General features: G+C 36.1%; 2 protein-coding genes across 2 annotated transcripts; one reads left to right on the top strand and one right to left on the bottom strand.

Moving 5' to 3' along the window:
* Window positions 1-1,029: 1,029 nt before the first annotated feature.
* LOC129721527 (transcriptional adapter 3) lies at window positions 1,030-4,238 on the top strand. The gene is made up of 4 exons (XM_055674205.1): window positions 1,030-1,672; window positions 1,725-2,388; window positions 2,444-2,843; window positions 2,897-4,238. The coding sequence occupies exons 1-4, from the start codon at window positions 1,417-1,419 to the stop codon at window positions 3,053-3,055; spliced, it is 1,479 nt and encodes a 492-aa protein (XP_055530180.1). The 5' UTR covers window positions 1,030-1,416; the 3' UTR covers window positions 3,056-4,238.
* Window positions 4,239-4,281: 43 nt separating this feature from the next.
* Window positions 4,282-5,161, bottom strand: LOC129721529 (uncharacterized). The gene is made up of 2 exons (XM_055674206.1): window positions 4,942-5,161; window positions 4,282-4,878 (listed from the first exon to the last, which is right to left on the bottom strand). Exons 1-2 carry the CDS (start codon window positions 5,116-5,118, stop codon window positions 4,318-4,320), a joined length of 738 nt encoding a protein of 245 aa, XP_055530181.1. The 5' UTR covers window positions 5,119-5,161; the 3' UTR covers window positions 4,282-4,317.
* Between the last annotated feature and the right edge of the window lie 7,873 nt (window positions 5,162-13,034).

Here is a 13,034-nt window from a genome sequence, read left to right on the forward strand (position 1 = left end):
GTGGTATCCGCTCTGTTGCAAAATAAAAATGCTGTGCGGGTTTTATGCAAATTTTAAACTTCTATAACGGGCATAAAACTGGTAAAACCTGTAAACTTTTCACAGGGTTTCGTATACAAATGTTATTGTACGTAAACGCTTGAAATTTTTCAGCTTTTGACAAAGCGTTAACGGTTACTTTCGTTATATGACATTGTCGTACGTGATAAAAATTGAATAATCTGGCATCTCTGCTACGAATCCAATTCGACTTTTGGTCGCCATCTGCTGTTGTGCAGGGCTGCCAAGTATACAGATTTTTCTGTATTATACAGAATTTTTGACCACGATACAGAAATGATACAGAATACAGAATTCATACAGAATTTTGATTTTTTATACAGATTTGTACAGAATTTCAGCAATCGAAATTTCTGAAGTTTCGGTGTTAAACTGTGATGTTTCACAAAATGTTCGTACTAAAACACTGGTAGCTCTGCCTCACAAATATTTCATCCACATTAGTTTACAGTTTTTCGAATGCGTTTCTCGTATAACCGCCAAACTGGCCGATTTGGTTTTCACAAGCAAAAGCAGTTCCGAATGGGAATTTGTATAGGTGCGAGCAGGCTTTAAAATCTGTTTCTTCGTCTAACGTGAAATATTTGCGCCTGATTGTAATTATATTGTGCTTGCGTTAACGACAACCAACGCTCTTCTTTTGCTCTTTTATTAGTTCTGTTCGATTTCTGCTGGGCATCCGGCATTTAACTAAGCGGGAATTTGCTATTCTTTGATTTATTCTGGACATCCGACATTTGGCTAAGCGGGAAAAATACCTGATTCGAGAGTACATAGAAAAAAAACACGGTTATAGACCTGAATTTTCTTTCTGAAACTTTCCCAACGGTTTTAGGAGAGATTTGAGGTCGGATTCCAAGCCTAACTACCACAACCCCAAGCACTTGTAGGCTCACGAATAAAATACAGGAAAATACAGATTTTTTTACGAGTGCATACAGATCTTTCAAAATGAAATCTGGCAGCTCTGCTGTTGTGTGCTGGCGTTGAAGGGCGTCAGCTGAAAATTTTGTGAAATTGCTGCTGTTTGCTGATGAAAACAAACGAATTTCGTCTGTTGTGTACCGGAAAAGTATTGTTTGAAAAGTAATGTTCACGGCAACTGTGTAATGAGACAGCGAAGTGTATAGGAAACGAATGAAAACTTCATTTTTGCATTTGATCAACAAAGTTGCACTAGTAAGTGACAGATTCGTTTCCATTCAGTTACTTGAAGGTGCGTGTGTGAAGGCGGGAAGTACTCAATCAGCTGTGAGGGCTTAGTGCACACCTACAATCGGTGCTATATTTGTAAACAAATATAATTTCACCTATTCGCTGCACTGGGCAATTTCATTATTTTCAAAAGGTGCAACAATGGCTGATAAGAGCCTTGCAAAACGGTTATCTCTTTCCTCATCGGCTAAAAATCGAATGAGTCTGCCATCGAGTAGCGGAGTGCTGAGTAGTGGTGGACTAGGTGCTGTTGCCTTGCCGTCTGGTTCGAAATTGCCTGCGTTGAAAACATCAGCATCTGTGGGAGTTCCTTCACCTGGATCACCAGGAGAAGTTCCGCTTGTTCCGTATATTAAATCTTCGGATAATGCTAAAGTGCTACCCAAATATACTGCCGGTAAGTTTGGCATTACCAAGCACGGTATTTTTTCTAAGTTGGTTGTTTACAGCGTTGAATGCGACTACCGAGGACCTGGTACCTGCGGAGGACTTGGATATGGTGCAGCTTGAGTTGGAGCTACTCTTATCTACTGTAGCATTGCGATACCGAGTGTTAAAAAGTGAAATCGATACCATCGACAAAGCAGACGAACGTCGTGAACGTAAAGGAAAATTTATCGATAAGGCACCATCATCGCCAGGCAAAAAGAAACGATTGGATGAAAAACAAAAACTACGGGAAAGCGCTGGAAAATTGTTTGGTCATCATATCAGATTGAATAAAATTAAAAATATGTCCTCTCTAATTCCTCCGTCACCGGCACCATCGCAAAACACTGACGATAGCATGGATGCAGTTCCTTTTCTACCCGCCAATCACCATATTCAGCATATCATATCGGATAACTCAAAATTAATGCTTCCGAAAAATGACACCCCAAATAAATTTTGGATGTCGGTAGAACCATATTGTATGTCTATTACACACGAGGATCTGAAATTGTTAGATGATTTGTTGGAAGAATATTCAGGGCCACTGATTCCACCGATTCCAGAGTTAGGACCTCATTACAGTACTCAGTGGGCTGCTGATGATATAAAGGAAGAGCAAGATAATTCCAAAAAAAGTAAAGGCCTCACTAATGGTGATGTAGGAAAAAAGGAAAAGTTAATGTTAGTCATCATGTGAAATCTTAAGTTGACTTGGAATAACGATTTTTTTTTTCAGGGGTGAGGGGGTCACTGGTCCGCTGACACAGCGGTTGGTGTCCGCTCTAATGGAGGAAAATTTATTGCCAGATTGCAACAGCACGAGCAACGAAAATAGCAATAGTAGTTCGGATGTCGGGCACAGTAATTCTAGAAGTGCGGTTTCATTGCTTAAAAATGGTATCAGCATTGAGCGTCGGTTACGCAAAGAATTGATCGAGCAAGGTATCCTTGATGACGATGATATGCCGAAGAGCCAACAGGATGACGAAATCCTTTCTGAAATCAACAAAGTTCGTACCGAAATCGCCGTTATAGCGGAGTATAATTCGAACGAAATTCGAAAACTGCAATCCATGGCACAGGATGAAATGAAAAGAATTGAGGTCAAGAGGAAGCTGGACCGAGTAGATCAAGACGTAAGAATTTTTTTTTTCACAATTGAAAATATCATATAACTGCCGTTTTTCAGATAATTGAATGCTACAAAAAAATAACGGCTGCCAGACTCAAACGCCGTCCACTAACCAAACAGGAGCGAGATGAAGCATATCGTTTAGCAGAGGAGCAAAAACGACTTTCGGATCAACTTGAACGAATGCCTGTGCACGGTCCTTTTGCGAGCAATTGAAACGTTAACTAATTTACGCTCGAACATGCGGTGGTCGATATGCAGTTTTTCCAACAATTTTAACAATAGTTAATAAGTCAAGGTTTATGACATTTGAAATTTCTTGGGTGTTAATTTTCCTCACATTGTGGATGCAAAAAGTTTTAAATTATTAGCAGGAAGCTTTAGAACTGTGAATTCAAAAACCCGTATTTGGTTCATTGAAAGGTAATTCTTAGGATGAACAAGGAACTGTTCCTTTTTACCTTACTACACTGGGGAAGAGTTACTATATACTTCGTTTAATCAGAAGTAAATGAGCAGCAATTATGTATTGCTAAGAGATCAATTTGGCTTTGGGTTGATGAAAGACTATCATTGTTTTTATTCTCAGCTCCTGTCTGTTTTTTTTTTTCAAATTGATTGTACTCTTCTGGTAGTCATGGCTTTTTTAACCTTGCACTATTAATACTTAACATCCGTGTTGAATTAAACGTGACGTAAATAAATTACTCTGGTATGTTAAATTATCGTATGTAATTTTCCTCCATATTGCTAATACATTTTTATCGTTTGATCGTTTGACCGAAAACTGTGCACATGATATTTTTTTTTTTTCAAATCAGTCTTCCGTCGCTCCCCCCAATTCCCTAACATACGAGCATTCACTATCTCAGAAGATGGAAGGAGTGTAGATCGCAGATATTTTTACCTTAGAAAATCTATACACCACCGATAACACTTATCGCGGTAGTAGGATCCATTCGAAGTTTTCCCCCGTTGACCCAAATCTTTAATGATTACCGCAGGTACATTTTTCAGGTTTTAACGTAGGTATCTTCAAGACATCATCATTCGAGATAATTTAATAATTATCCTCTTTCACCTCGTTTATTAGGGTATCCTCTAATCTTTCTTTTTTTGGGTGTTGGGTATCACAGCGATTCAGAAATGCGAGCGAGAGACAAGGAACCACGAAGTTGCGTTGTTTTAGAATCTGTCATGACAGTCTGGGATTCAAAAATAGTAACATCAGTAATTTTGCTGTCTAGTGATTGAAGCATGAATTAAATATTAGGTTTTTCGAACAAACCAGGAAGAGGATGTCGATACTGGGATAAGTTGTAAGGGAAGATTAGTTAGTGCTCGAGATGAATGGAGGATTGGATTGGATATTATAATAAATGCGATGTTTTTTTATTATAATTGGTATATTATGAATAAAATATTCAATAATAAATAGAATTTAAAACATAAAATAGCCATCCTCAAGACAACGAATTTCATTCCAGACACTCCATATCTTTGAGGCGAGAAATTAATTGCTCAATTTCCATATACAGCCTCCTTCGGATTGCGGTACGATACTGTGCGAAAGAGTCCGTTTTGAGCACCTTGAGGTTCTGAACTCGGTGTAGCGGTTTGGAGCCATCGCCGCTGGGATGTAAGGTTGAAGCATGACCGAGCTGCTTCTCCGACTCCAATTGGCGAATCGTTTGATCGATCAGATCAACAACTGTAAGTTTAAGTTGAGAAAGTTTTGCCGATGCATCCTGGCATTTTCTTGAATCTATAATTGACTGGTTAGATAAGGTGACTGTGGATTTGCAGGGTTCAACTTTGCAGTCGTCCACGGAACAAATTCTTTTGATTGGTTGCTCAATTACGGTTTCTTTACTCTCTGTCATATCTTCTAAAGTGTAAATTTGCTGTACATCTGGTTCATAGTCCTCCGAAGTAACATTGGTCTGCTTTTCAGAGGTAAGTTGGTGCTCCTTAGACATAGATCTCCTGAAACTAGATGCTAGTTGATCTAAATATGTGTTATTTGATCCTATACGGTCCTAAAAGAAGCAAAAAATTGATCAAATCATGTTTGAAATTTTACGAACATTCAGTGGATATACCTTTTCAGAAAAAGGTCTCTGTTGTTCCCGTAAGTGAGTCCCTAATTCATTGCCAAAATGGTGGACATTTCTTTGACCGATCTTTTTCTGCGGAGGCAGACAGGGTTTTTCACTGTTTTTACCTGATTTCATCATTCTTGCTTGGAGCTTAGTCTTAGAAGAAAATATCTGTGACATCAAACGCGACTAACAATATTTCAGTGTATGCTACGATTGATTAGAAACGATAAATTCCAAACTTAAAGTTTCGATAACCCTCAGCGATTCTGCAAGCTGATCACAAATGCGTGCATTCGGTCTGGTCTAACTCCGTTCAGGTTCTGTACCAAAGTCCGATCCGAAGTCTGTGAAGTTTCCACGTGTTAGAAAGTGTTCGATTTTGACAATCCTTGTTGAGCATCATAGAAGAATGGGATCAACCTAGGGATCAACAGTTTTCATTTTTCTATATGTATACTAAAAAAACCCTCCCATTATCTATATGTATACAAAAAAAACCCACCCAGCTGGTCTCGAGGTACAGTGCTGGCCCAACAAGCCAGTCGTCGTAGGTTCGAGTCCCGGCTCAGGAGACACTGTTAGCGTCAGGATCGCACAGTACGTTGAATGTATGGGAACGCGGGACAAAAATCAAAACAGCCATTCTAGTATTTATTTTCAATTAGTATGACACGAAAAATGTTTAGTACCGATGAGAGCTACTATTTGCATAATTGGCGAATGTCAAATACGTAATCGCAAAAATGTCTCAAACGCATTTTTTTGTACAGAGGCACAAAATGATAATTTTCCATAAATATTATCCATTTCGAGATAAATGGCTTGAAAAGCATATTCAAATAATTTCTAGGCGATGAAAAAGTGACCTAAACGCCATTTTTATTAGTTTTTATTATTATTTTTTTTCAATACCTTTTTGATTATGTTTATATAAGGTTTACTGTTGCAAAACATGTAGATATCATTAATCCAGGAATATTTTATGTGTTTTACACATAAATTACTTGTTTTACATACAAATAAAGGATAGATGTACGATAAACTGCTCAGTCTTGGTTCCAGAGGTATCATTCAAAAACGCGAATTCTGGTTGAAAGAGCAAACTTGAGCAATGGCAATCACTTCCAAAGTTTGAAGGATATTCCTAATTAGGGGAAAAAGAGAAATTCAGAGAGGTACTTTGGGGTACTTTTTTTGACGATCGATTTTAAATCGAAAGTGTCTTTTCTTCAAGCATAAAGGAGCATAATCAAGAAGCCTTTTACTTCCAAATGCGCTACGTTATGTCTCAATAGTAACATGTGAAAGGTAGTAGTTACATGCCTCTACCATTGTCATATTGGTTCTAACTTGGAAAGATATAGAGTATATAAAAAAAATAATTTGAAAACTGAGACACTGATTTTGAACTGCTTTGAAAACTGATTTTTCAAAAAAAAATCTTTTGAATAGTTGAAGCCACTTCACAGTAGATGCGTTTCATAATCATATGGGTGAATTTACGAGGTTAATAATATCATTACAGTACGTCTCAACATGTATAAAACATAACAGAATATAGATTTGGTTCAATAACAGGGTTGCAAGTTGGTCACTTTTTAGTGACTTGGTCACTTGTTTTAAGCTGGTCCCTCAAAAGTCACTTTTTTCATCAGAAAGTCACTAAAGTTACTTTTTTACGAAAAATAGTCACTAAAGTCACTTTTTTTGCCAACTTGACCAGCCCTCATCAGCCCTGCTTTTTTAATGAAATTTTTGATGCCAAATATCTTAGATATACATGATACGTCGAGATCTGTTCTTTCATAAAAAAATTTTTTTGGGAATAACCGACTTTTTGGCACTAAGAGAAAATTTTCGAAACGGGAGAGTGATTTGAATTTAATATAAAAGATTTGAATGCAACTCCTAATACGGCCAAATACCAATCGCCAATAGTGTTGTTTTGCAAAAACTCAAAGTTTGATATGTCGCAAGCAAGGTTTCGCTACCATTTTTATTCTAGCCTGTGTCTCTGGAAGAGTTCTTACCCCACGGTTCCCCTCGATAAATCCGGAACAACGGAAAATTTCGAAATGTCTTCTACTGTCCTAAAAACTATGATAAATTTGTGATCTTTCGAAAAAAGTTCGATCAAAATCGGTTCAAATCTTGGTAAAAGAATTTCCATTTTTTCGGCTCAGGAAGGGTCGGGTACGCAAGTGTTAAAGTGCTCGATATCGGAACGAAAAGTTAGGTCTGAATTTTGATCTTGTCCGGTCTGATTGAAAATCGGAACGAGTCTGGTCCTCGTGGTTCTGTGGTTAGCGATGTCGGTCGGCTAGCTCTCCCAGACGGTTGTGATGTCGGGTTCGATCCCGATCAGGTCGAGGATCTTTTCGAGCTGGAAATTTTCTCAACTCAGCACTGGGGTACGGTGTACTTATCGGGTACTTATCCTACAACATGCAAAATGTGCCAAAAATAAAATCGATAAAGAATTATTTCGACTAATAATCTAGTTAATCGAGACCGCATTAGCCCTCCAGGCTAGCGTGCGATATTGTTTATTGTTCTGTTGCTGTCCATTTGGGGTGCAGTTCGTTTGGTTTCGTTCCGGCTCGGCTCCAAGTCCGGTACGGTCTGTAATTTGGGAACGAATGTTGCCAATGATTTCAATAAAACGTTATTTAAGTGAAAGAATCAATCATAAATTCATATATGCATGTTACAAACTGTTTGATTCAAAAAGAACGATTCAAAGCAAGTTTTACTATTTATAACTATTTTTAATTTGATGTATTTTTCGATTAAACAAATTGAGGACACACAAGGCTGACTTTACAGTTTTCCTAACGAATGAAATATTTGACGAATTCTAGCTCTGCTTCAGGGGTTACGTTGTTTAGCGTTGAGAAATCACCATTTGTGATTGGACACACATTACTCATTATACTAATATTTATCTTAAATACCTAAACTGCTAACAACCCCACTTATTTAAAAAAGAAAAGAAAAATAAAAGCTTGACGAAATTTGGACTTGTTAAGCGACTGGAACTGATCTTGCGTTCAACTATGCAATCCAGGACTTTTTTGAACAGTTCATGTCGTGTGAACTAAATTTGTTCTTTGTTCGAGTATGAAGCGTGTTTCTGTGACATTGACTTTGTTGCATTTCAGAGGCGTGGTTAAGGAAAGCGGTCGCAAACTTTATTTATTTTCAAACTGCTGAATAAATCACCACTGAATCTTGTACATTTGAGCTCTATAGTAGCTCGTGTTGAATGATTTCAATTTTCATCCATCTCATTAGACATCCAGCTAGGATCACCGCACAGTGGTTTGAAACGCGAAAACGTGATCGCCAGCCTTTTGAGTATAAAAATGCCATTTGAATGTTACAGTGTATTCGACAAAGTATTTGTTAATCTAAAGGAGCATCTTCTGATGCAAACACATTTTTGATTAATTCACCTAAAAGTGAGATAAATTTTTTTTTATTCATTTATCAAATCAAAACGATGTCTTCAGCAAAGTTGTAGACAATCTTATGTAGAAAAACTTTGCTGAACATACTTTGGTTCTATCTCTTGAAAATCGACCACATACACAGACGTCCTTAAAGCTTCTAAAAATCGAAAAATACCAAATAACTTTTACTGAAGTGATTTTAGAGGCCTACTATGTTCTAGACATTTTTTCATATTTAACACTCTGCCGAACATACCTTGGGCAAATTCTCAGTTTTTTCATAGGGTTTCTAACATTTTAAATAAAAAAAATGCACTTTTACAAAATTAAATTTCTCTAAAAGCTGCAAAAAAGCTACAAAAACAACAGTCTTCACTCGGAAGATGGGGATTAGTACTAGCTTCCCCAGGTGGTTTCACTAGTTTCTTGCAGTCTCTTAAAGACTTGGGCGTGGGTGAAAAAATTAGTTTATTTTTGTTTTTCGGCATTCTTTCATGTTTTTTTCGAAACGATTTTTGATTTTTCATTAAAAAGTACGAAAAGCATTCATATTTACGGCATTGTGTATTATTTGGAAAACATAAAAATAGGAAAAAAATATTTTTACCGAAAATAATTGTTATGTCACTAGTGTATGCAAATGCCAAGGTTTTTTTAACAAAACTAGCAACATTCTTTGACGTTTTTCCAATGCTTGAATTCTGAAAAGAACCTGTCAGATCAGAGATAGATACCCTTATTTCTTTAAAAAAAAAAAGAATCCTACCGCGTTTTTTTTTATAGGGGGGAGTTTGTAATGATTTATTTATGTACTAAAATATCTATTCAGAATTAGTATTGTGTGTTCTGCCACAAATGGTGACCCTTCAACACTATTATATATATTTGTACGCTTTTTAGTATTATTGAATGTTATTAGCTTTCGCAGTTAAGATAATGTAATTGTAGGAAAATTATTAAACCTACTTGTCAAGAAAAAAAAAGGAATAAAAGGAAAAAAACGAAACTTAAAATGAAATTAAAATAAACTTAAAACTATCTTACTGACTATAAAGTGAGCTAATCGTTGCAATTGAGGATTGAAACGATTTTTGTCGGAATTTGTTGATAATTTGGCTTGACATATTTTCTAATGTTTCTACATTAGTGAGCCTATGTAGCTCGTTCGTGCTAAACCAGGGAGGACGCTTCAAAATCATTTTCAAAAGTTTATTCTGAATCCTTTGAAGTGTCTTCTTCCTGGTTGCACAACAACTTGTCCAGATGGGAACTGCATATAAGATTGCTGGTCTAAATATTTGTTTGTAAATTAACAGTTTATTCTTGAGACAAAGTCTAGAATTCCTGTTGATAAGAGGATATAAACATTTGATATACTTATTGCACTTTGACTGGATATTTTCAATGTGCTTCTTGAAAGTAAGATTCTTATCATAAATTAGCCCTAAGTATTTAACTTGATCAGACCAATTTAAGACCACACCGTTCATCTTAATAACGTGGTTATGGGTGGGTTTGAGAAATGAAACTCTTGGCTTATGAGGAAAAATAATTAACTGTGTTTTTGAAGCATTAGGGGAAATCTTCCATTTTTGTAAGTATGAAGAAAATATATCTAAACTTTTTCGAAGCCGACTGCATATAACACGAAGGCTTTTTCCTTTTGCGGAAATGCTTGTATCGTCACAAAACAGAGATTTCTCACAACCTGGTGGTAAATCAGGAAGATCAGAAGTAAAAATGTTATCTAAGATTGGGCCCAAGATACTCCCCTGAGGCACACCAGCTCTAACAGGCAATCTATTAGATTTACCATTTAGATAGTTAACCTGGAGAATGCGGTCAGTTAAATAACTTTGGTATCATTTTTGTGAGGTAAAGCGGAAAACTAAAATTTGACATTTTAGCTATGAAACCTTTATGCCAAACACTGTCGAATGCCTTTTCTATATCTAGAAGAGCAGCTCCAGTCGAATAGCCTTCAGATTTATTAGTTCGAATCATATTTGTTACTCTAAGTAACTGATGAGTAGTGGAATGCCCATGGCGAAAACCAAACTGCTCATTTGCAAAAATTGAGTTCTCATTAATATGTGTTATCATTCTATTTAGAATTATTCTTTCAAAAAGTTTGCTAATAGAGGAAAGTAAACTAATTGGTCGATAACTTGATGCCTCAGCTGGATTCTTTTCGGGTTTCAAAATTGGAGTGACTTTGGCATTTTTCCATTTCGTAGGAAAATGTGCTAGTGCAAAGCATCTGTTAAAAATTTTTACCAAGAAATTTAAAGAGTTTTCGGAAAGTCTTTTGATGAGGATATAGAAAATCCCATCATCTCCTGGTGCTTTAATGTTTTTGAATTTTTTGAGAATGGTTCGCACCTCATTCAAGTTTGTCTCCAATACCTCTTCGGAAAGAAATTCTTGGGTGGTGATCTGAACATACTTTTGGTTTACTTCATTTTCAATAGGACTTACTACGTTCAAATTGGAGTTATGAACACTCTCAAACTGCTGAGCAAGTTTTTGAGATTTTTGTTCATTCGTTAGAAAAATGCAATCACCATCTTTAAGGACTGGCATGGGCTTCGAGGGTTTCTTAAGAACCTTCGAAAGCTTCCAGAAAGGTTTTGAATAAGGTTTTAGTTGTTCAACTTCTCTCATGAAATTCTCATTTCGCAAGAGATTGAATCTATGTTTAATTTCCTTTTGTAATTCTTGAAAAATAATTTTCAAAGCAGGATCACGAGATCTTTGGTATTGACGTCTCCGTATGTTCTTCAAACGTATAAGAAGTTGAAGTTCACTGTCAATAATTGGTGCATTAAATTTCACTCTTGCCTTAGGAACTGATAAATTCCGGGCATTGAGTATTAAGCTGCTAAAATTTTCTAATGCTCTGTCAATGTCAGCAGTATTTTGTAAAATAATATCATCATTCAAATTTTCTTCGATCGTAGAACGATATCTATCCCAATTAGTCTTGTGATAATTTAACACAGATCTAGTGGGATTTAAAATAGTTTCATGGGAAATAGAAAATTTTATGGGAAGATGATCAGAATCAAAGTCAGCATGAGTTAATAAATCACTGCATGAATGGCTTTGATTTGTTAGTACCAAATCAATTGTAGATGGATTCCTAATAGAAGAATAACATGTAGGACCATTTGGAAATAAAACTGAATAAAATCCAGCCGAGCAATCATTAAACAATATTTTTCCATTGGAATTGCTTTGAGCATTATTCCAAGATCGATGTTTTGCATTAAAATCACCGATGATTAAAAATTTAGATTTATTTCTTGTGAGTTTTTGCAAATCTCCTTTGAAATAATTTTTTCGCTCACCAGTGCATGGAAAAGGCAAATACACTGCGGCTATAAATAAAATGCCGATACTTGTTTCAATTTCAATTCCCAAACTCTCGATAACTTTGGTTTCAAGATGGAGTAAAACACGATGTTTTATTCGACGGTGGATAACTATTGCAACTCCACCACCGGCAACATCAATTCTATCAAACCTATGAACTATAAAATTTGGGTTCTTTTTTAGTTTAATATTTGGCTTTAAAAGCGTTTCAGTCACAACTGCAATATGCACATCGTGGACTGTTAAAAAATTGAAAAATTCATCCTCTTTCGCTTTTAAAGAGCGAGCATTCCAATTTAGAAAATTTACAGCATTATTTAAAAACATTGCTGAATTTCAATTTCATAACAATATTAGTTGTAAATTTTATACCTTCTTGAACAGCCTCGTACATCGAGTTACATTTCAACAAAACGGACATTAGCTGCAGCATGGATTGTTGTAGGTATTCAATCTTTTCGGGAGTTGGATTACCTAAATCAATACTGGCTGACTTTTCAGCACAAAACACGAATGGTTTGTTACTGTTTGAATTTGAAATATTACCTGAAAGGACACTGGCATATGAACAGCCTGGTGTTGCCTGAACAGGATTATTTTTCTGAAATTTGTTATCTGAATTTAAACTATTACCTACAGACACACCTGCTAATGAAAGTGCTGGTGATGCCCGAACAGTACTGAAAGTCTTTTGATTACCCACATTGACAACAGGTTGTTTAGAATTCCTACGTTGTCTAGAAGCAATAATTTTTGACCTTACAGGACAATTAAAGAAATTAGATTTGTGATTTCCCCCACAATTTACACATTTGAAACTATTAGTGGTTTCTTTCACGGGGCAGATATCTTTCGTGTGACTAGTGTCACCACAAATCATACATTTTGCAGCCATATGGCAGTTTCGAGTTCCATGACCATAGGCTTGACAATTCCGATATTGCGTAAGATTATGGATTCCTCCATGTCTCTTGAAATTTTCCCACTTTATTCGCACGTTGAATAAAACACGTGCTTTTTCTAAACTTTTTAAATTATGTACTTTGGTACGATCAAAATGTACTAAGTAATTTTCCTGGTGTATTCCAGTTTGAAAAATTTTGGCATTTGCCTTTCGTTTCATCAAAATTACTTGGTTGTGGGCAAAACCAAGTGATTCTGACAAACAATCTTCGATTTCATCAATACTTTGATCATTTGAGAGACCTTTCAACACAGCCTTAAACGGTCTCTCGTTTTTGGCATCAAAAGAGTAAAATTTATACA

This window comes from Wyeomyia smithii, chromosome 2 (assembly GCF_029784165.1).
Source record: "Wyeomyia smithii strain HCP4-BCI-WySm-NY-G18 chromosome 2, ASM2978416v1, whole genome shotgun sequence".
Lineage (NCBI taxonomy): Eukaryota > Metazoa > Arthropoda > Insecta > Diptera > Culicidae > Wyeomyia > Wyeomyia smithii.